At 41.5% G+C, this 22,515-nt stretch overlaps 1 protein-coding gene across 2 annotated transcripts in view; it reads left to right on the forward strand.

Annotated features, from left to right (window-relative positions):
- The window catches only part of THOC2 (THO complex subunit 2), a 111,986-nt gene extending 91,746 nt beyond the window's left edge, over window positions 1–20,240 (forward strand). For both annotated transcript variants that reach the window (XM_084639968.1, XM_084639969.1), the window contains 6 exons: window positions 7,171–7,308; window positions 7,678–7,747; window positions 7,826–7,983; window positions 9,002–9,078; window positions 9,191–9,238; window positions 19,468–20,240. In XM_084639968.1, the coding sequence (XP_084496094.1) occupies window positions 7,171–7,308; window positions 7,678–7,747; window positions 7,826–7,983; window positions 9,002–9,078; window positions 9,191–9,218 (471 nt within the window). In that variant the 3' untranslated portion in view covers window positions 9,219–9,238; window positions 19,468–20,240. The remainder of the gene's footprint in view (window positions 1–7,170; window positions 7,309–7,677; window positions 7,748–7,825; window positions 7,984–9,001; window positions 9,079–9,190; window positions 9,239–19,467) is intronic.
- Window positions 20,241–22,515: the final 2,275 nt, after the last annotated feature.

Consider the following 22,515-nt stretch of genomic DNA (forward strand, 5'->3'; position numbering starts at 1 on the left):
TGTCCCTAAAAATAAAAGGTGCACATTTCAAAGACTGAAGTACTCAACTGTCATTCGCAAAAAGAAAAGGAGTACTTGTGGCACCTTAGAGACTAACCAATTTATTTGAGCATAAGCTTTCGTGAGCTACAGCTCACTTCATCGGATGCATACTGTGGAAAGTACAGAAGATCTTTTTATACACACAAACCATGAAAAAATGGGTGTTTACCACTACAAAAGGTTTTCTCTCCCCCACCCCCACCATCTCCTGCTGGTAATAGCTTATCTAAAGTGATCACTCTCCTTATAATGTGTATGATAATCAAGGTGGGCCATTTCCAGCACAAATCCAGGTTTTCTCCCCCCTCCCCCCCCCTTTTTTTTTCTTCTCCCCCACACACAAACCCACTCTCCTGTTGGTAATAGCTTATCTAAAGTGATCACTCTCCTTATCATGTATATGAGAAAACCTGGATTTGTGCTGGAAATGGCCCAACTTGATTATCATACACATTGTAAGGAGACTGATCTCTTTAGATAAGCTATTACCAGCAGGAGAGTGGGGTGGGGGAGAGAAAACCTTTTGTAGTGGTAAACACCCATTTTTTCATGGTTTGTGTGTATAAAAAGATCTTCTGTACTTTCCACAGATGAAGTGAGCTGTAGCTCATGTCATAAATATAAAGGGAAGGGTAAACCCCTTTGAAATCCCTCCTGGCCAGGGGAAAGCTCCTCTCACCTGTAAAGGGTTAAGAAGCTAAAGGTAACCTCGCTGGCACCTGACCAAAATGACCAATGAGGAGACAAGATACTTTCAAAAGCTGGGAGGAGGGAGAGAAACAAAGGGTCTGTGTCTGTCTGTAGTTGTCTTGGCCGGGGACAGAACAGGAATGGAGTCTTAGAACTTTTAGTAAGTAATCTAGCTAGGTATGTGTTAGATTATGATTTCTTTAAATGGCTGAGAAAAGAATTGTGCTGAATAGAATAACTATTTCTGTCTGTGTATCTTTTTTGTAACTTAAGGTTTTGCCTAGAGGGGTTCTCTATGTTTTTGAATCTAATTACCCTGTAAGATATCTACCATCCTGATTTTACAGGGGGGATTTCTTTATTTCTATTTACTTCTATTTTTTATTAAAAGTCTTCTTGTAAAACACTGAATGCTTTTTCATTGTTCTCAGATCCAAGGGTTTGGGTCTGTGGTCACCTATGCAAATTGGTGAGGCTTTTTATCCAACATTTCCCAGGAAAGGGGGGGTGCAAGTGTTGGGAGGATTGTTCATTATTTTTAAGATCCAAGGGTCTGGGTCTGTAGTCACCTAGGCAAATTGGTGAGGCTTTTTACCAAACCTTGTCCAGGAAGTGGGGTGCAAGGTTTTGGGAAGTATTTTGGGGGGAAGGACGCGTCCAAACAGCTCTTCCCCAGTAACCAGTATTAGTTTGGTGGTGGTAGCGGCCAGTCCAAGGTGTAATATTTTGTACCTTGGGGAAGTTTTGACCTAAACTGGTAAAGATAAGCTTAGGAGGTTTTTCATGTCACGGTTCCTCCCCCACTCTGAACTCTAGGGTACAGATGTGGGGACCTGCATGAAAAACCTCCTAAGCTTATCTTTACCAGCTTAGGTCAAAAATTCCCCAAGGTACATGAAGAATTCTTCTCTCCAGTAGCCAGCAGTTTGAGGATTTGTGGCCCAGTTGAGTTGCCTCCACACTCATGTTTCTTTGGTAGTTTACAGTATTGCAGTTGGAGAACCTCATTCAGTGTATCTGAGTATCTTCCAAAAATGTATGACTTAAACACTTTGTGGTTTAAGATTACAGTTTAACAAAAAGTAATAACATGTTTAAAAACCAGATCCCGTTAAATCAGCCCTGTGTCATTTGTAAATTATTCTTCTGTATGCTGGAAATGTGTTGGGATGCTACTATCAAAAAGATGTATCATTTAAACCAGTTTTGAGAGTGATCCATAATTGGGCAAATGAAGTTAGTTCTGCATTTCCTCTGTGGTACTGAAAGTCAGGATTTCCATAGGCTAAGTATACTGTAGTAAGTCCAAGCATTTTCACTGGCAGAATCAACAATATTGCTACCTGGTTTGTGTTGAGTATATTAAGCGTTACTGGTAAACAACTTAAGTGTACAACATTTACCTTAAGTGTATCTTCTGTTCAAGTTAGTGCTGATTCTTTATGCAAATAGATCTTGAATTTTCAGCTTTGTATAATGACAGGTTTCAGAGTAACAGTCGTGTTAGTCTGTATTCGCAAAAAGAAAAGGAGTACTTGTGGCACCTTAGAGACTAACCAATTTATTGGAGCATAAGCTTTCGTGAGCTACAGCTCACTTCATCGGATGCATACTGTGGAAACTGCAGAAGACATTATATACACAGAGACCATGAAACAATACCTCCTCCCACCCCACTCTCCTGCTGGTAATAGCCCATCCAAAGTGACCACTCTCCCTACAATGTGCATGATAATCAAGTTGGGCCATTTCCAGCACAAATCCAGGTTTTCTCACCCCTTCCCCCCCCACCCCCCACAAACTCACTCTCCTGCTGGTAATAGCTCATCCAAACTGACCACTCTCCTTACAATGTGTATGATAATCAAGTTGGGCCATTTCCAGCATAAATCCAAGTTTAACCAGAACATCTGGGGGGGGGGGGTGTAGGAAAAAACAAGGGGAAATAGGCTACCTTGCATAATGACTTAGCCACTCCCAGTCTCTATTTAAGCCTAAATTAATAGTATCCAATTTGCAAATGAATTCCAATTCAGCAGTTTCTCGCTGGAGTCTGGATTTGAAGTTTTTTTGTTTTAAGATAGCGACCTTCATGTCTGTAATTGCGTGACCAGAGAGATTGAAGTGTTCTCCGACTGGTTTATGAATGTTATAATTCTTGACATCTGATTTGTGTCCATTTATTTTTTTACGTAGAGATTGTCCAGTTTGACCAATGTACATGGCAGAGGGGCATTGCTGGCACATGATGGCATATATCACATTGGTGGATGTGCAGGTGAACGAGCCTCTGATAATGTGGCTGATGTTATTAGGCCCTGTGATGGTGTCCCCTGAATAGATATGTGGGCACAGTTGGCAACGGGCTTTGTTGCAAGGATAGGTTCCTGGGTTAGTGGTTCTGTTGTATGGTATGTGGTTGTTGGTGAGTATTTGCTTCAGGTTGGGGGGCTGTCTGTAGGCAAGGACAGGCCTGTCTCCCAAGATTTGTGAGAGTGTTGGGTCATCCTTCAGGATAGGTTGTAGATCCTTAATAATGCGTTGGAGGGGTTTTAGTTGGGGGCTGAAGGTGACAGCTAGTGGCGTTCTGTTGTTTTCTTTGTTAGGCCTGTCCTGTAGTAGGTGACTTCTGGGAACTCTTCTGGCTCTATCAATCTGTTTCTTCACTTCCGCAGGTGGGTATTGTAGTTGTAAGAATGCTTGATAGAGATCTTGTAGGTGTTTGTCTCTGTCTGAGGGGTTGGAGCAAATGCGGTTGTATCGCAGAGCTTGGCTGTAGACAATGGATTGTGTGGTGTGGTCAGGGTGAAAGCTGGAGGCATGTAGGTAGGAATAGGGGTCAGTAGGTTTCCGGTATAGGGTGGTGTTTATGTGACCATCGTTTATTAGCACTGTAGTGTCCAGGAAGTGGATCTCTTGTGTGGACTGGACCAGGCTGAGGTTGGTGGTGGGATGGAAATTGTTGAAATCATGGTGGAATTCCTCAAGGGCTTCTTTTCCATGGGTCCAGATGACGAAGATGTCATCAATATAGCGCAAGTAGAGTAAGGGTGTTAGGGGACGAGAGCTGAGGAAGCGTTGTTCTAAATCAGCCGTAAAAATGTTGGCATACTGTGGGGCCATGCAGGTACCCATAGCAGTGCCACTGATCTGAAGGTATACGTTGTCCCCAAATGTAAAATAGTTATGGGTAAGGACAAAGTCACAAAGTTCAGCCACCAGGTTAGCCGTGACATTATCGGAGATAGTGTTCTTGACGGCTTGTAGTCCATCTTTGTGTGGAATGTTGGTGTAGAGGGCTTCTACATCCATAGTGGCCAGGATGGTGTTATCAGGAAGATCGCCGATGGATTGTAGTTTCCTCAGGAAGTCAGTGGTGTCTCAAAGGTAGCTGGGAGTGCTGGTAGCGTAGGGCCTGAGGAGGGAGTCTACATAGCCAGACAATCCTGCTGTCAGGGTGTCAATGCCTGAGATGATGGGGCGCCCAGGATTTCCAGGTTTATGGATCTTAGGTAGTAGATAGAATATCCCAGGTCGGGGTTCCAGGGGTGTGTCTGTGCAGATTTGATCTTGTGCTTTTTCAGGAAGTTTCTTGAGCAAATGCTGTAGTTGCTTTTGGTAACTCTCAGTGGGATCATAGGGTAATGGCTTGTAGAAAGTGGTGTTGGAGAGCTGCCGAGCAGCCTCTTTTTCATATTCCGACCTATTCATGATGACAACAGCACCTCCTTTGTCAGCCTTTTTGATTATGATGTCAGAGTTGTTTCTGAGGCTGTGGATGGCATTGTGTTCTGCACGGCTGAGGTTATGGGGCAAGTGATGCTGCTTTTCCACAATTTCAGCCCGTGCACGTCGGCGGAAGCATTCTATGTAGAAGTCCAGTCTGCTGTTTCGACCTTCAGGAGGAGTCCACGTAGAATCCTTCTTTTTGTAATGTTGGTAGGGAGGCCTCTGTGGATTAGTATGTTGTTCAGAGGTATTTTGGAAATATTCCTTGAGTCGGAGACGTCGAAAATAGGATTCTAGGTCACCACAGAACTGTATCATGTTCGTGGGGGTAGAGGGGCAGAAGGAGAGGCCCCGAGATAGGACAGCTTCTTCTGCTGGGCTGAGAGTATAGTTGGATAGGTTAACAATATTGCTGGGTGGGTTGAGGGAACCATTGCTGTGGCCCCTTGTAGCATGTAGTAGTTTAGAAAGTTTAGTGTCCTTTTTCTTTTGTAGAGAAGCAAAGTGTGCGTTGTAAATGGCTTGTCTAGTTTTAGTAAATTCCAGCCACGAGGAAGTTTGTGTGGAAGGTTGTTTTTTTATGAGAGTATCCAGTTCTGAGAGCTCATTCTTAATCTTTCCCTGTTTGCTGTAGAGGATGTTGATCAGGTGATTCCGCAGTTTCTTTGAGAGCGTGTGGCACAAGCTGTCAGCATAGTCTGTGTGGTATGTAGATTGTAATGGATTTTTTACCTTCAGTCCTTTTGGTACGATGTCCATCTGTTTGCATTTGGAAAGGAAGATGATGTCTGTATGTATCTGTACAAGTTTTTTCATGCAGTTGATAGATTTCCACTCCATACGGCTAAATGCAGTGCCTTGCATAATGACAGGTTTCAGAGTAACAGCCGTGTTAGTCTGTATTCGCAAAAAGAAAAGGAGTACTTGTGGCATCTTAGAGACTAACCAATTTATTTGAGCATAAGCTTTCGTGAGCTACAGCTCACTTCATCGGATGCATACTGTGGAAACTGCAGAAGACATTATATACACAAAGACCATGAAACAATACCTCCTCCTACCCCACTCTCCTGCTGGTAATAGCTTATCTAAAATGATCACTCTCCTTACAATGTGTATGATAATCAAATTGGGCCATTTCCAGCACAAATCCAGGTTTTCTCACCCTCCGCCCGCCCCCCCCCCCCAAACTCACTCTCCTGCTGGTAATAGCCCATCCAAAGTGACCACTCTCCCTACAATGTGCATGATAATCAAGTTGGGCCATTTCCAGCACAAATCCAGGTTTTTCACCCCCCCCCCCCCCACACACACAAACTCACTCTCCTGCTGGTAATAGCTCATCCAAACTGACCACTCTCCTTTCAATGTGTATGATAATCAAGGTGGGCCATTTCCAGCATAAATCCAAGTTTAACCAGAACGTCGGGGTGGGGAGGAAAAAACAAGGGGAAATAGGCTACCTTGCATAATGACTTAGCCACTCCCAGTCTCTATTTAAGCCTAAATTAATAGTATCCAATTTGCAAATGAATTCCAATTCAGCAGTTTCTCGCTGGAGTCTGGATTTGAAGTTTTTTTGTTTTAAGATAGCGACCTTCATGTCTGTAATTGCGTGACCAGAGAGATTGAAGTGTTCTCCGACTGGTTTATGAATGTTATAATTCTTGACATCTGATTTGTGTCCATTTATTCTTTTACGTAGAGACTGTCCAGTTTGACCAATGTACATGGCATTGCTGGCACATGATGGCATATATCACATTGGTGGATGTGCAGGTGAACGAGCCTCTGATAGTGTGGCTGATGTTATTAGGCCCTGTGATGGTGTCCCCTGAATAGATATGTGGGCACAGTTGGCAACGGGCTTTGTTGCAAGGATAGGTTCCTGGGTTAGTGGTTCTGTTGTATGGTATGTGGTTGTTGGTGAGTATTTGCTTCAGGTTGGGGGGCTGTCTGTAGGCAAGGACAGGCCTGTCTCCCAAGATTTGTGAGAGTGTTGGGTCATCCTTCAGGATAGGAATGGATAAGGATAGGATAAGAGTGGTCACTTTGGATAAGCTATTACCAGCAGGAGAGTGAGTTTGTGTGTGTGTGTTTTGGGGGGGGGGGGTGAGAGAACTTTGATTTGTGCTGGAAATGGCCCACCTTGATTATCATACACATTGTAAAGAGAGTGGTCACTTTGGATGGGCTATTACCAGCAGGAGAGTGAGTGGGGGGGGGCGGAGGGTGAGAAAACCTGGATTTGTGCTGGAAATGGCCCAACTTGATTATCATACACATTGTAAGGAGAGTAATCACTTTAGATAAGCTATTACCAGCAGGAGAGTGGGGTGGGAGGAGGTATTGTTTCAGGGTCTCTGTGTATATAATGTCTTCTGCAGTTTCCACAGTATGCATCCGATGAAGTGAGCTGTAGCTCACGAAAGCTCATGCTCCAATAAATTGGTTAGTCTCTAAGGTGCCACAAGTACTCCTTAGCTTTGTATAAGATGCTTTTTTTAAAGAGTTTTTGAGTATTATGCTACATTTTTTTCCACAGATGGACAATAGAGGTGTCTTTAACCTTTTGCTTGGCTGGAAAGTAATAATGTTTAGTTTTTATTCTCTGAGATAGATATGTTGCAGTAAACAATACGATTTTTTTTTCATGTCCACATTTAGGAAGACCTATTAATCCTCAGTAATATTGCCTTAATTTAACAGCACTACATTAACCACACTGCTCCTGCACTGTCCAAGAGTAAGGAGAGAGAAGTGGAGAAGAAAGATTTGGACAAGTCCAGGGAAAGATCCAGAGAGAGAGAGAAGAAGGATGAAAAGGATAGGAAAGAGCGAAAAAGGGTTTGTGACATTTTTATGGAATAGCTTAGAAAGTTGGTGCATGCTTGACTCATTCTTTGACTCTAAGTAATAATAATTACAATTGTTGTGGTAGCCTTTATAGACAGAAGTGACCTGCTGCAGGGTTTATTCTTCATTTGCCCTATTAATTCTTAAAAGGTCAGTACTTGACATTAATAGGTTCTAAACTGCAATTTAATCTTCCATGTCAAGAGAGTTAAGTTCAGAAACTTTAAACAAGCTTTAATCATGCAACTGCCTTTCAACACTTGAAAAATATGGTATTTGTTCAGTATTCTAATTAGGATGCTGTTTTAGAAATCAGCATCTGTTAATCTGCTAACATTATATAATTGTATTTGGCTTTAGGATCATTCAAATAGTGACCGGGAGGTGCCACAGGACTCAACCAAAAGGCGTAAAGAGGAAAATGGAACAAGTATGTGTTTTATTTCATTTTTCTGTGCTTGAAGTGTCCAGTCATTATTATGAATTGTGTTACGGGGTTTTTTTCCAGCTGGTTCTTCAAAACATAGTAAAAGTGAAAGTCCATCTGATTCCCCTCGTTCAAATGAGAAGGAAAAGGAGAAGAATAAATCAAAATCTTCAGGCAAAGAAAAAGGTGATTCGGTGAAAACTGAAAAGATGGAGAAAAGTTCCTCTGGTAGCAAAAAGGTAAAATGAATAAATTTTCTCAGTTGTCTATTACCTGTAAACCTTTTAATTGAAACATTTTGTTCCAGGTAATGCTTTGGAGTTATTTTTCAGCTTTTGAATGCCCTTACAAAATGCCCTTTTGAATACATCTGGAACTTTTGGCCGTGTAGCCGCAACTTTACACTCAGTAGTCAACTGTGACTGGATAACTTATGAGGGAATGCCTTTCATGTTAGCAGCAATGATGGAGGAAACCTTTTGTGCCAGATAATACTTATTTTTGAATGCTATGGTGCAAGTTTATAGCCTAGATTGGTGGCTAAAATCTAAAAACAGCGTTTTCTATACTTTGGTTTTAGGAATTAAGTTTTTTTCCTTTTCAGTCCAAAAAAAAAAAAAAAAATTACTTTCAGAAAAAAATTCTGAAATGGGGCCTTACTTAAATATTGATTTTGCCACAGTTAGCATATATTTGATCAAGAAATCTACATGGGAAAACTCATTTGGCCCTTGGAAAGGAAATGTGTTAAATTTGAAGACTATATTCAGTCATTAGAGTGTGAACCAGACTGACTCTACTTATGCTTTTAACTGCAAGTCTCAGTGCAGCCATATCTAAGAAGACACCACAGCACCCATTTAGGATAGTCTTCTTTTGAAGACTTTTTAAAAATGGTAGTGACTACAGTAGATCCGTCTTCAACTATGCATATGGAGTTTACTGGAGTTTTTGAGAAAAAATTGTTTACAGTAGTGTAATATATTGTTAAATTGATAATTGGAAGAGGCATTTATAAGTACACAAATATTACAGTATTCAGGATGAAAGTGGCCAGGGCCTGTGGGATTTTTTTTGAATGGTGGTGTGTATATGACAGTGCCTTTCAATATTTAGTAGCATCCCAGTGAAATCCTCATTTTCAGAAATATAAACCTTAATTGGCTCTGATGATTTTGGGCTATCATACTTTATTATGAAATTCTTTGTACACTCAAACATATTTTGCTTTATTTTCCATGTACAAATTTTGCACAGGAGTCTAGACATGATAAAGAAAAAACAGAAAAAAAGGAAAAACGGGACAGTGCTGGAGGGAAAGAAGAAAAGAAACAATATCCTTTTAACTTTTGATCACTGGAATTTTAAGTAGCATAAACAGTGAAGTAAGATAACTCTGTGTTCTTAAGGAATTAAAAAAGCATTTTTCTTTAATTCTTAATTTACTCATAAATCTTCAGACAAGCACAGATAATGAAGACTGTTCCAATCAAGGTAAGAATTATTTTCATGTTTTCCCTTTACCAAAGTATTTAAGATACCTGTTAAAGTCTATGGGTAAAATTTGCATCTCTGCCGTGACCCCTCAAGGTGGGTTAAAGTGCCAGAGTGGCATAGAAGGGGATCAAAAAAAAAAAAAAAATTCCCCAGCACATAAAATAAGGAAGACAGCCCCAGGCTGCTCTAAGAGGACTCTCTCAGAAGCCTTGACATAAGGGCTGAGTTGGGGGGCAAGAGAGGGGTGTTAGAGGGGGACTGCAACACATAATGATGTGGAGATTCTGGGCAGCTGGGAACAAGGAGACTATAATGTTGACAGCCCTTGATAATCCACTTTCTGCTTGATAATCTTTTTCTATCAAGTTATTTTTGAAATGTAAAGCAGCACATAGGATACATTTAATTATCTGTAAGCCTGTGATCTCATACTCTGCTTTTTCTTCATATTAAGATAGTTCATTATGGCTGTGTAGTCTTTGGCCTCTCCAAATAAGATTGGACAATAAGTGAAAGCTTCACATATAGTTCTTAGGAGACAAGTCTAAACAAGATCAACTTCAACATATTTGTGTTTAAATTTCAACTTGAATGTGGGTGTGACTCAAGAGAGATGTGCCAAAAAATCTGAAAAATTTTAATCAAGTTTTCTAAAATCCTCTTCCAGGGCTGTTTAGACATTGTCACATATACAGATTCATTAAAATATTGGTAAATAATTTACTTATACCAAGAAAAGCTGACAAATTCAGATTTGAAAGATAAAAATGAGTCTTTAGCAAGCAGTTCTGTGTTCAGGTATTTTAGGCGTCTCAGAACACTGTTCATTTTGTGGAGAGCAGGGAAGTGGTGCCCTTCTAGATTTCAAAATAATTCACCCATGCACCTAGTCTCAGAAGCCACGTGTCACAGCCAACCTCTCTCCAGAGGACAATGGACAATTTTACATTCTGTAAAATATGTGTAATTATGGCTGGTAAATATTAGAGTTGACTGATTAAACCATAGCAAATAATTTATTCAAAGAATGTAGCCTCTCTGTTTACCAGTTGCCTGTGAGCAGTTTATAATTTTCTTATATTTGTTCTCCATTCAAAATTACTTGATGAATTGTTTCTGTGGAAAATTATTGGTCTGTAGACTGATTTTCTGCATAGTTGCAGAAAGCAAACATAAGGAAGAATGCAGCTGAAGCAAACTCAAATTTTTATTCAATTAAACATTCGTTGAAGTTTTAGAGTTAATTGCCCAGCTATAGTGAACATGGTTCTAAAATGTACTGCCACCCGGGTGAGGTCTTCAGCCTCTCTACCTCTACCTTTATGCCATCAAAATATAGTAGTAAACTTTCACCATGAGCAAAAATCAGGGTGACAGTACTTAATACAGGAATACCATTCAGTATGTTATATGACAAACGAAGATGGAGATAAAGGTCAGAATATGTATCAGTAACTTAAGGGTCAAGCAAAATAGTTTGTACTGTCACATGACCCCTGCTAAGAAGATATTTTGAAGTGTCCTCCACAGGAAAATTACAACAGCACCTCTGCTGTGGTGTCTCTGACAGAGTAACCTGGAGATAACACTGGCACTGGGGGAGGGTGGCAGAGACCTTTTGCCCTGGACTCAGAGATAAAGAGGTGGAGGAGAGCTGCTTTCTCTTTTCTGCTCCACAGATATGGCAGGGGTAGGGGGACTTACTTTGTGAAGTCACCTCACCATCCAGAAATGCCTTCAGAAGGCATCTTCTTCACTGAGACTATTACTCCAAAAAGCAATTGGTAGAGCCTTGTGCAGATACAACATTTGTATTCACATCCGATCTGCAGAAATGGTCTGTGAATGTAAAGGAGATATCCATGTATTTGCAGGGCTGTAGCAATTAGGGAAGTTGAGTTGGCTCGGATTTTAGAAGGGTTTTGACAGTTTGTCCTGGTGACGTTGCTTGCCCAACCACTAAAGCCAAAAGCAGGTATCTGAAGGGAGTTCCTGCATAATGAAAATCACACTGGTGCCCTGTGCCCTTTGGTGGGGTCTAGGGGGAAGGAGATGATGCCAGGAGTCAGGGTCCTAGCTATTTTGGGGACACTCTTCTCCTTATATATCATTCTGAGTTTAACCAAGGCACTAAACTATATTTGAACAGCTGGGAGCTGTGTTCTCTGAAGGGCTCTCATTTATGGAATTTACTTCCCTTGTTCATTTAACAAAGCCAGTGTCTGCTGACCTTTCGGAAATGGTCTCAAGCTTACTGATTTGCTTAAATGTTTTCTTAAGGGAGTGCGCTTGAGCAGGCAGAGTTCTGAGCCTAGGACAGAGTTCTTTTGGGGCTAACCTTGTGTAGCTTATCTTCTATTAGAATACCAAACTACATGTGACCAGAAGTTCATGTATGTGTGCTTTCATAAGTGGAGAACTGAAATATATTCAAATGAAGTATGATCATAAAAATACAATTTATCTAGCATAGTTTAAGAAACAAGCACTTAAGTAAATGTCAGTTCTTCAAGGAGTGTCCCTGTGGGTGCTCCATTTCAGGTGTTGGTGCATCCTTGTGCCTTTGATCGGAGAATTTCAGGAGCAGTGCTTGTCTGGGCCACATGTGCGTGCTCCCCATCTTGCACCTGGCACTGCACGACAAGACACCTCCCCCCCCCCAATTCCTTCTCAACCATCCTCAGTCTGACATGGAGTTCCCAGCAATGTTAAGACTGATAGCTAAACTTAGAGTTTAGAATAGGTCTTTAGTACCCTCGTTAGGTTTACATATCCCTTTCTCCCCATTTATTTTCTTTAAATTTGTTTTTCCTTTCCCCCTTTACTCCAGGTTTGAATACCCCTTAACTTAGATAGAGTTCATCGTTAGGGTTGAACCACTATAACTTGAGCCATGCCCAATTCACTGGTCTTCAAGTATTGCCTTTCCTGCTGAGAGGCGATCCCGTTTCGGATGGGCACTCTGTGTGTCCGGTGCCTAGGGGAGACACATGAAGCTCACACCAGAAAGGACCAAAACCTACACCTCAAACTATTGTTAATGGAGAAGTCTCTGCACCCAGCATCTGATCCAGGTCTACAGACCTCCCCTGGACAGTTTTCCCCAGCAACTTCACCCATATCACAGTGGAAGGCTCAGTCTTCCAAAAGGCAATGAGGAAAAGGGCTTCAGCTTCTGTCAAGGAGCCGCCAAAAAAGAAGCACTCCCTGGCCCACTCCTCATCCTTAGTACCAACCATACTGTGGCTGAGTACTTACAAGGCACCAGGATTGTCTGGTACCACGAGCACCGTGAAAACCAGTGACCCTAAGTAAACCTACCTCCTCCGCTACTGCACTGACAAGAGCTGCCTCAAGATGCAGCACTGATACGCTTCATGGAAGTTATGGCGCCACCTCCTGTCCCAACAACTCAGAGTTCTCCAAGGCCAGCACCGACAACTGCGACCACAAGAGCACTGTTGGCACTGACCACCTCCGTACCGAAACCATCGGCACTGCACCTCTTCCTACATCAGACGGACCTTCATGTCTCATCGATGCCTGAATCACCTTTTTCCACCACTGATGTTTCTCTGGCACGCACAGCACCACGTCAGCCCACTTCACCACTGGCTCCTCCATTCTCTAGTGAGGAAGAAGATACTGAGGAGGAAGTTGCCTTCTCATCTCAGCGCTTCTCTCCCGTTCAATCTACTGCAGCACTGAGTCCACCAGTACAGTCTAAACCTATCAGAGGGCTGACACCATTCGCCACTCAGTGGCCCTACTGGGGGACGTACAGAAGACTACCCTAGACTCCAAGCCCATACAAGAAGAGGCTTAGAGCTTCCTCACCACTGTCAGTTGCTGCACTTTCAGAGCCCCCTGAGGAGAGCATTTGAAGAACAGGAGGAAATCCAGGAACAGGATACATCACCAACATTTCTTTCTCATCCCTGGACGAGGCCATAATGCCGCCACCACGACCCCCAGCGGTGGATGATTTTAAATGCATTCAAGAATTCTTTAAAGAATCACTGATACCATAGAGTTTCCTCTAGAGGAGCTCCCAGAGTCCCAGCACAAACTACTGGGCATTCTCCATACATCCTTCTAATCTAAAATTGCGCTTTCCATAAATGACTGGCCAAAAACATGGCAGACCCCAGCTACAATACTGCCCACCTACAAGAGAGCAGATAAGAAGTACTATGTTCCCTCTAAAGAACTAGACTTCTTCTTTTCTCACCCCGCACCAAATTCACTAGTGGTTGATGCTGTCAACCAGTGAGGCAGACAACAACAACTGAGATCCACTCGATACGACAAGGAGTGGAAAGGTTTGAATCTTTTTGGCCACAAGGCCTATTCATCTGCCACTCTTGGGTGAGAAAACCTGGATTTGTGCTGGAAATGGCCCACCTGATGATCACTTTAGATAAGCTATTACCAGCTGGACAATGGGGTGGGAGGAGGTATTTTTTCATATTCTCTGTGTATATATAAAGTCTGCTGCAGTTTCCATGGCATACATCTGATGAAGTGAGCTGTAGCTCACGAAAGCTCATGCTCAAATAAATTGGTTAGTCTCTAAGGTGCCACAAGTACTCCTTTCCTTCTTCAGCTCTGGATTGCCAATTATGCTGCCCTCATGGCAAAATACGACCCCACAAATTACTCCAAACTCACTGAATTTACAAAAAGAAAAGGAGTACTTGTGGCACCTTAAAGACTAACCAATTTATTTGAGCATAAGTGAGCTGTAGCTCACGAAAGCTTATGCTCAAATAAATTGGTTAGTCTCTAAGGTGCCACAAGTACTCCTTTCCTTCTTCAGCTCTGGATTGCCAATTATGCTGCCCTCATGGCAAAATACGACCCCACAAATTACTCCAAACTCACTGAATTTACAAAAAGAAAAGGAGTACTTGTGGCACCTTAAAGACTAACCAATTTATTTGAGCATAAGTGAGCTGTAGCTCACGAAAGCTTATGCTCAAATAAATTGGTTAGTCTCTAAGGTGCCACAAGTACTCCTTTTCTTTTTGTGAATACAGACTAACACTGCTGTTACTCTGAAACCTGTCACTGAATTTATTGACATCATACCGGAGGACAAAAGAGACCAATTTAAGTCCATAATTTCAAAGGGCCAGCTCCTATTCAGAACCACCTTACAGACCTCTCTAGATGTGGGCGATATATTGGCGTGCTCCACAGCCACTGCCATAGCTATGTGCCGGATTTTGTGGCTTCACCTGTCTAGCTTCCCAAGGAAGGTATAATCCATCGTCGAGGACCTCGCATTCAATGGCCAGAAGCTGTTTGCAGCAAAAATGGATGAGTCACTTCACACCCTGTAAGACTCAAGGGTGACGTTCTGCTGCCCTTATATACACATCTGCACCAAAAAGAAAACAGGGTAAATATTACCCCACTCAGCACACAAGGTCTGTCCTGTAAACCTCACAACAGAGGCACTATGACACCGAAAGACAGAGGCCTCCAAAGCATTGCCAACCTCCAGCTCAATCATCAACATCCCACCAGCCCTCTGCAAAACAACAATTTTTTGGGTTTGGTTGATGACCCAAAAGACCTCCCCCATTCTTCAGCACTGACACCATCACTAACCATCCACCGTGTCGGAGGCGGGTTGGCTCCTTTCTACCTAGCATGGCAATCCATCGCCATGGATAAATGGGTTCTGGAGATAATCCATTCAGGCTATACAATACCATTCATCTCCATCCCACCTTCCCTTCTTTTCCCCTCTTCAGGACCCCTCTCACGAACACCTTCTAAAGCGAGAAGTAAACCACTTACTACAACTGAGTGCCATGGAACACGTACCATCACAACACAAAGGGAAGGGTTTTTACTCCCACTACTTCTTAACCCAGAAAAAGAATGGAGGATGGAGGCCTGTCTTAGACTTCAGAAAACAAATTCGTAAGGGTCCAACGGTTCAGGATGGTCACATTAGCAAAAATAATACCCGCACTGGAACAGGGGAACAGGCTTTTGACCCTCAATTCAAGACGCTTATTTTCACGTAACCATACATCCCATGCACAGGAGGTTCCTCAGGTTTACTCTGGGGACAGAACATTATCAATACAAAGTTCTGCTATTTGGCCTGTCGACAGCACCTTGGGTGTTTTCCAAAGTGTTCCCGGTAGTGGTAGCACACCTCCACAAACAAGGAGTGACCATTTTTCTCTATCTGGATGATTGCCTGTTAAAGGCACCCACCTTGGCAGATGCCATAGGCACTATGCAGATGACAATCACTCTCTTCTTGCGGCTGGGACTACAAATCAACACATGAAAATCAACACTAACACCTGTGCAGAAACTGGACTTCATCCGGGCATATCTCGGTGCTCTAGAGGCCAAAGTGTCACTACCACCAACCAGATTTCTCACGATAGCCAGTCTGATCTCCACCGTATTGAACAGCCTACAGATATTGGCATGGACTTACGTCCAACTACTAGGCCATATGGCAGCAACCACGTTCGTGGTACGACACATGCGTCTTCACATGTGCTGCCTTCAGAGCTGGCTAAGAACCATGTACCACAGAAATGCAGACACTGTTCGTAATGCTGTTCAAAGTCAAAGACTCGCTACACTGGTGGACACAACCCAACAATGTGTGCATGGGAGTCCCTTTCACACAGACTCCACCTTCAATGATTCTCACAACTGACGCCTCCTTGATAGATTGGGGGGCCCATCTACAACATCACACAATTCAGGGCAGGTTGTCTCCCATTGAGACTCTGTTGCACATAATTCTCATGGAACTCTGAGCAGTTCGCAACATGTGCTTACACTTTCTGCCATTGATCAGGAACAAGACTATACAGGTAATGACTGACAACATTGCCTGCCTGTTTATACAAACCAGCAGGGAGGGGCAAGGTCGCACTGCCTATGCACCAAAGTCATTAAACTATGGAATTGGTGTATCCAGCACGTCAGCATCTCAGCCTCGTACCTCCCAGCACATCAAAATGCCATAGCAGATACATCAAGCAGGGAATTCTCCCAGGACCACGAATGGGAACTAAACACGGTCCTACAGAGCATATTTGAACGCGCTGGGGTCACCCATCCATAGACCTTTTTATGACCTCCCAGAATCACAAATGCCTGCAGTTCTGCTCGAGAGCAGGTTTGGGCCCCCGTTCCTTGGGCGATGCCTTTCTCCTCAAATGGGACATGCATATCCTATACATGTTTCAAGCTCTCCCTTGCTGTCGGCGGTAATATGCAAAAAAAGAGCTGAAAAGGCCAAAGTCCTCTTGATAGGCCCCACATGGCCCAGACAAACTTGGTACTTGCACCGTGCACTCTTCCAAATCTTCTCTCATAGGATGCAGGACAGGTTTGCCACCCAAATCTGGAGAGCCTTCACCTGAGAGCATGGCTCCTACCTGGCTCCAGCACAATGAACTAACCTGCTCGGAACTGGTGAAAGACATATTGGTAAACAGGAAGAGGACAATCACATGGAATGCTTTCCAACAAAAATGGAAGAGATTTGCCATCTGGTGCCAAAACAAACAAGTCCAACCTGTTACCGCTCCCTTCCCAATTATTTTAGAATACATGCTGGAACTAAAAAATTCCAGTCTATATCTTAATTTGCTTAGAGTACACCTTGTCACTATGACTGCTTTTCAACCCAAGGTAAACAGGATATTGATTAGGGATGTAAATATTGTTTTAAAAAGTACCCATTTAAACTATTAAAATTATATCTGTTAACCATTTAATCATTAACAAGTTCACAATTAACCCCATGTATATATTATCTTTATCAAGTGTGTTTACTAACAACAAAAACAGACTTACGTAAACCCACATAAATCGAAAATACTGATATATTCCTCCATGTTCTGCCATACTTTCGGTTTGTAGAACTGCAGGTCAAAGCTTTAGTCACGAGGTTACACAACCCAATTGCTACATATTTGCTGGTATTGCTGTGGCTTTTTTAATGTGCACATTAGGTATTACAATATCACAAAACTATTTTACCAATGTGTTTTAAATGTTAACTGCAATATATTAACAGTAAGACTAGTGCTTAATGGATAATGGTTTAATATTTTACATCCCTAATATCTATATTTGCCCATCCTACCACTAAACGATTTCTATTGGGCATTAGAAATGTTTACCCTGAAATATGAGTGCCTACCCCACTTTGGGGCTTGAACTTGGTATTACGCTGCCTTACCGGAGCCCCATTCAAACCATTAGCAACATACTCACTAACACATCTGTCGATGAAGGTTGCATTCTGATTCACTATCGTGTCCACCCAACAAGTGGTAGAGTTAGGAGCCCTCATGGCACACCCACCTTATACCATCTTCTTCAAAGATAAGGTCACTCTAAGACCTCACCCTAAATTTTTACCTAAAGTACTCTCCTCTTTCCACCTGAGCCAACCAATCCATCTTCCCTCGTTCTTCCCCGAACCCCATGGAAGCAAATGGGACTCCATATTATACACCCGGGATATCAGATGCGTATTAACATTCTACCTTGAGAGAACCAAGACCTTCAGAAAGTCATCAAGACTTATTTCAACTTCAGTGCAATCTAAAGGTTCTGCCATTTCCAAGCAGAGGCTGTCCAAATGGATTTCTGGGTGCATTCACCTGTGCTATAAACAACATGACATACAACCCCCACCAAGTATCCGAACTCTATCTACCAGGTCGTTATCAACCTCAGTAGCTTTTCTCAACAACATGCTGACCATGGACATATGTAAAGTGGCCATCTGGGCGTCCACGCACATGTTTACAAAACACTGTGCAATAGATCAGAGCTCAAGATCAGGCGCATTGGTAGGACTTACAGTAATATCATCAATTACCTGCACAACTCCGAAGCCCCTTCTGTCCATCAAGGGCCACTGCTCAGCAGTCACCTGAAGTGGAGCACACCCACAGGGACACTCCTTGAAGAAGAAGAGAAGGTTACCCACCCTGTGCAGTAACTGAGGTTCTTCGAGATGGTGTCCCTGTGGGTGCCCCACTATCCACCCTCCTCCCCTTTACTTTGAAGTTCAATCTGTGGACTCGGGTGGAGAAGGAACTGAGTGGGAGGTCTGGTTGCGCTGCACTAGATAGGTGCTGACAACAGCATGAGACGGGGAGAGCGCATGCATGACCAGACAAGAACTGCTGCTGAAATTCTCCGATCAAAGGCACCCACAGGGACATAATCTCAAAGAACAGTGTTAGGGGGCTTATTCCTTCACCCACTTACTTTCCTGGTCCTTCTCGCATGAACAGAGAGCAACAATACCTGAAGTCCAAAGATGCAAACAATTGGATGTTTATTGGGGTGAACTTCCAGCAAGCATGATTTCAGTTTCCTTCCTTAGTATCCTCCTTCCCAGCTCTGACACCACAGAGCCTTACACCTGTGTCCCTGTTCCCATTCCTACCCTTAGCCAAACATGATTCCAACTTCCTTACTCCCATTCCCTGTTCCCATTTCCCCCTTTAGCAAAACATGATTCCAATTTTCTTACCCCCATTCCCTGTTCCCATCTCCCCCACCCACACCCACCCCCTCCCACCCACACCCACTCACTTCCTCATGTGAAGGAATAAGCCCCCTAACAAACAGGATGAGTAATCTTCTTTTACACATTTAGGTAATACAGTTATTTCTTGCAGTAAATTAAGGGGCATCTGGTATAACATTCACCTTACTCTCCTTTATTTGTGGGGTAAGTGTGCAAAAGTGCTTTTTAGAGCAACACAGAATTGTGGCAGCTAATTCCATTCCTGCTGCTTGCACAACCTCTTCTGTTACATTCTCCATAATGTGTGTATTGCTTTATATTCATTGCTTTTATTTCTCATTTAGACATATTAATCTTCTTGGGATAGTGTACAACAGCTTGTTGAATTTCACTTTTTCCAATACTTGTTTTTGTTGAATTTTTATCTATTAAGCAGAGTTTTCCATTATTTTTATTTATAATCCCAGTGTCTGATCGTGTGTGTTAGTGTAGTTCTCATTACAAAGTAGGAAATTGAAGTAATTGTCTGTAAAATCTAAAGATAATCAGTGTAGCCAATTAAAATAGTATTTTTCCACCCTCATTGTTTGGACTGTGAATGAAAATAAATTCTAACAAGTTCTGAATCTTCTGATTCTTTAGAAATGACATCTAATTGCATTGGCATATGTATTTATTGTAGGTGAGGTTGAAAGTGGAAGATATCCAGCTGTGACCAGAAATGTATTTTCAAGAGTATAGATTGCACAGAAATTTGTGAATGAAGAGGACCCATCTGCATCTCCTTAAATTATTCAGTTCTCTGCTTTATTTCCCCCATGCTGAACATTTAATTGTTGAGTTGTACATTACTGTATTTTAACTTGTTGCTTAGTTTCTCACATTTATTTTCAGTACCTGGCTGAAAGTGTTACCTATTCCATATTTTAGCACAATGTGCTGCAAACAGTTGCCATAGTGCAAATAAGGTTTCATGTGTACAGAGTTCCTCTTTAGGTTGTCTAAATACTGCCTGAGTTTAATGATTCTTTCAATCTGAACTGCATTCTTTTAGGTGTCTGAAAACCATAAATAAACAGTTATTGAACAATTTTTGAATTTACCTCATTTAAACTCAGTTTTTATTTATTACTTAGCCTGTTTTTAATATCAGTCACTAAAAACCAAGTGGGAGCACTGTTTTCATGCAATGCTTAGGAATTATTTGTATATTATGTGTACAACATTGAGCTGTTTAAAAAAAACAAAACAAAACAAAAAAAAAATCCCAAACCTGCACTCAGTTGTCCCTTGCCACATCTTTGTTTGTCATGATGTTTTTAGATAAATTGGAAAATACTCTCTTCAAAAATGAAATAAATTAGGTTTCAATTCTACAGCTACAGGAGCTTTGTATCGCTGAACTTTAGTCTGAAAAGTTTCACAATGACATTTTTAAAAAAGAGAATTTTTTTTATCTGCTGAATTCTACCAGTGTAACCTTTTTTCTAAATAAACAATAGTTTTCTCAATGGGTCGTAAATCATTGTGTCTGTGTTGTCGCTTTATTGACAAAGGTAGTGCTAACAAAATTCAGTTTTAGTCAGTGTGAGCTAGCTTACTTTCCTTAAACCTCTTCCACTATGACTAAATCCTCTTTCAGTTGGTCTGCCTTACAAATCATTTCATACACATCCGGAAAAGACGTGGGTCATCTAGTGTGTCCCCCTGTACTAGCGCTTGATCCTGTCTATCCATTGTGGATCAGGCACAGAAATCACAAATCTGCATTATGGTTTTGAATGCCTTTAATGATACTATTTGAGTAACATCCTTTATCAAGGAAGTCCACTAATTAATTTTACAGTGAATTAGGAAAAACACCCTAACCTAAATTTCCTCTTTTCTTGTCCATCTTAAATATTTTTCCAGCCCCTATACGTGAGGATCTAAATGTGTTCTTACTTCAGCAGAATGTATTAAAGAAATATTTTATGCTTTGTAAGTCTGGTCCCTTATTTTTCAGCCTGATAACTGTTACCTAACAGAGTAGTCCTCACTTTCCTGAAAGTAAGAATTTGCAGGATCAGCCCTTAAATTTGTAAAATCAGAAAATGAATAAGTACAACTAGTTCATTATCCTAATAAAGTAATAAGAACAGGATCTTGTTAGTAATAGCAGTAATCTAGTGACCTTCCTCTGATACTACATATTTAAAAAACCTGGTGTTAGAGGTCTTTGAGACATATTCTGTTTAATACTCTGTAGCAAATGTGTTTAAATGTTTTTTTTTTTTAAATTTAAGTGACATTTCCGGTGACACACTTCATCTCAAGGACACAGATAGTTTCAGTTGCTTTATTGGTTTTTTTTAAACTACTTTAAAATATAATTAATGCTAACTTAACAAAATATTGTAAATATTTACAGAAATACACCGATACTGATATGTAGAAATATCAAAATGGCTGAATGAAAATAAGTATTGATGTGAGAGGAGAGAATGGAGAACAGTGTAATTGATTTAAGGATAACCCTTTTGTATCTCTGCTGATACAATTTTTAAATTGTATAATTATGGATTCAGAGTCTTAAATTCTTACCATAAAAATGTTTGTCCATGTACTTCAGTGTTCAGATTCCAAATCTAAGACAAAAGTTTACATGCTTTATTAGTCAGAAGCACCAGGATGGGAAGGCTATGTATATAAAACTCCAGTTTAAAAAAAAAAAAGCTGCTCTGAAAGAACAGTGAGGTTGCACAAGTGAGGCACTCAAATCAGACAATGACACATTTGCTGTCACAACCTTAACTCCTGCCCCCTAGTGCACATTACAATAGTCTCTCATTACATTATCACCCACTTTCCTTCACAGTCAATGAGACTGAGTCAGAGCCCAGGATGGAAGATGCTGAGTGAATAAGGCAGCTGTTTTTATTCTCCTTGTTCAGTGTGTGCCCCTCAGCTTTATTTAGATTGGTCCAAAGCTCGGCAAAATCTGTATAAACACTTCCATTTAATTTCACTGGGTTTTGAATCAGGCCCTTACTATACACTACCCAATGTTAGTCCTAAATATGGAATTCAATAAGTTGAGAAGTACTAATCTTTCCCTAGATGTCTATTTATATTTTACTGAATCTTCCTTCATGCTGCACATAGTTACAACCTCTCCAGATTACGTCCCAGTTAGCTTGTTTCCTCTTCGTGTATTACTGCCTTACGTTTTGTTTTCTGCATATTTAATCACTGTTGGGTTTACATCTTTTTCTAAGTCAGTTAGGGCCTTATCAAAAGCCCATTAAAATCAATGGCAGTTTTTTCCAATTTCCTAGTCAAGTGAAATTAAGGTTCCAATTTGCTGCCCCTTAAACTTTGTTTAATATTCTTAATTTGAGAGGTTTAAGGGGAGCCTTTACGTTGTCCGTGGGAGGGAGGAAACATCTGTTTGAAACCTTATTGCTTGATTGAGAATGTGCTGAATATGCACTTTTTGAAGGGGTATTTCCTTTCTTTATGACTTGATCCTAATCTTACTGAAGTCAGTAGGAGCATTGCTGTTGACTTTAATGGGATTATGATCTGGCCCTTAATATCAGACAGGTGGTACTGTACCAGACTGTTCATTTAGTAAGGGCCCCTTCATTTTTGTAGTATGTGTAGGTACTGGCAGTTGTTTCTCTCACATGCACACACACACAAACACTCTTTGTCTTTCCCCCACTCCCTCCCCAGAGATAAGTTCCAA

The sequence above is a fragment of the Lepidochelys olivacea genome (genome assembly GCF_965140295.1).
Source record: "Lepidochelys olivacea isolate rLepOli2 genome assembly, chromosome: 9".
NCBI classification, from domain to species: Eukaryota; Metazoa; Chordata; order Testudines; family Cheloniidae; genus Lepidochelys; species Lepidochelys olivacea.